Source organism: Aegilops tauschii, chromosome 2 (assembly GCF_002575655.3).
Source record: "Aegilops tauschii subsp. strangulata cultivar AL8/78 chromosome 2, Aet v6.0, whole genome shotgun sequence".
NCBI classification, from domain to species: domain Eukaryota; kingdom Viridiplantae; phylum Streptophyta; class Magnoliopsida; order Poales; family Poaceae; genus Aegilops; species Aegilops tauschii.
Window position 1 is genome coordinate 639,387,275 of NC_053036.3, and position 1,001 is coordinate 639,388,275.

At 62.4% G+C, this 1,001-nt stretch overlaps 1 protein-coding gene across 1 annotated transcript; it reads right to left on the reverse strand.

Moving 5' to 3' along the window:
- Window positions 1-390, reverse strand: LOC120974300 (uncharacterized). Its single transcript, XM_040400778.1, has one exon. It carries the CDS (start codon window positions 388-390, stop codon window positions 1-3), a length of 390 nt encoding a protein of 129 aa, XP_040256712.1.
- Window positions 391-1,001: the final 611 nt, after the last annotated feature.

Sequence of the window (1,001 nt, forward strand, 5' to 3'; positions counted from 1 at the left end):
TCAGCAGTGCTCCAGCTCGGCCAGGACGTACTGTGGATGCTCTCGCGCAAACCAAGCCATCACCGCCTCGTCGCTCTCGCCGGGAGCGACAACAACCGCCGGTCTCTTCTTCGCCTTCTTAGCCGGCATCTCCTCCATCCGGATGCCCTGCGGCACGAGCCACTCCGCCACCGCCTGGGACTCGACCTCCGGGAAGTTTAGGTTCGTCTTCGGCCATCCGGCACGCCACACCGCCACGTCGTAGGCATGCGCGGCTTCATCGGCGGTGGGATACGTGTCGAGCCACCAACGCTGCCCGGCGTCGGAGAACTCCAGTCCGAAGTTCCCGGAGGGCTTCGCCCTCATGCCGAAGGAACCGGACTTGCCCTTCGGCGTCTTCTTCGGCGCCATCGGGGAGCGGGCGGCGGTCGAGCGGGGAGCGGGGCGGTGACGTGCGGCGTGGGGCGGAGGCGAACGGAGTGGGGCGGCGACATGCGACGCGGGGCGAAGTCGGACGGAACGGGGCGGCGGCCAGACCGGAGAGGAGGCGGACGGAGCAGGGCCGGAGAGGAGGCGGATGGAGCGGGGCCGGGCGGAGGATGGACCGGAGGCGAGGGCGGCCGGAGAGGAGGCGGGCGGGGTCGGGGCAGGGCGGAGGCGAACGCGATGGGGCGGCGCGGCGGCGGGCGGCGGCCTAGGTGGGGTGGAATCAGTGGCGGGGGTCTGGATCTACGGCAGGGCGAGGCCTTAGAAAGTTAACATGTAACTCTTGCAAACTATTTCAAGAGCCCGTGACAACGCACGGGCACTCTACTAGTAGGAATGGGAGGTAGGTCTAGGTCTTGGTCGTCACACCTTATCACCCCCGCGTGCTGTTGTTCATGGGCTGAGCCTTCCATTACGAGTACTAAATTTGATTCTTTACATACTTTGCTTTTACTAAAAAACAAACAAACATACTATACTGCTGCTACTGCTTAAAAAATATTTCTCTCAAAAAACATACTATACTAAAAAAAATT

Excerpts from the sequence above, each read along its gene's own strand:
- LOC120974300 (XM_040400778.1), bottom strand. The coding sequence starts at position 390 with ATGGCGCCGAAGAAGACGCCGAAGGGCAAGTCCGGTTCCTTCGGCATG.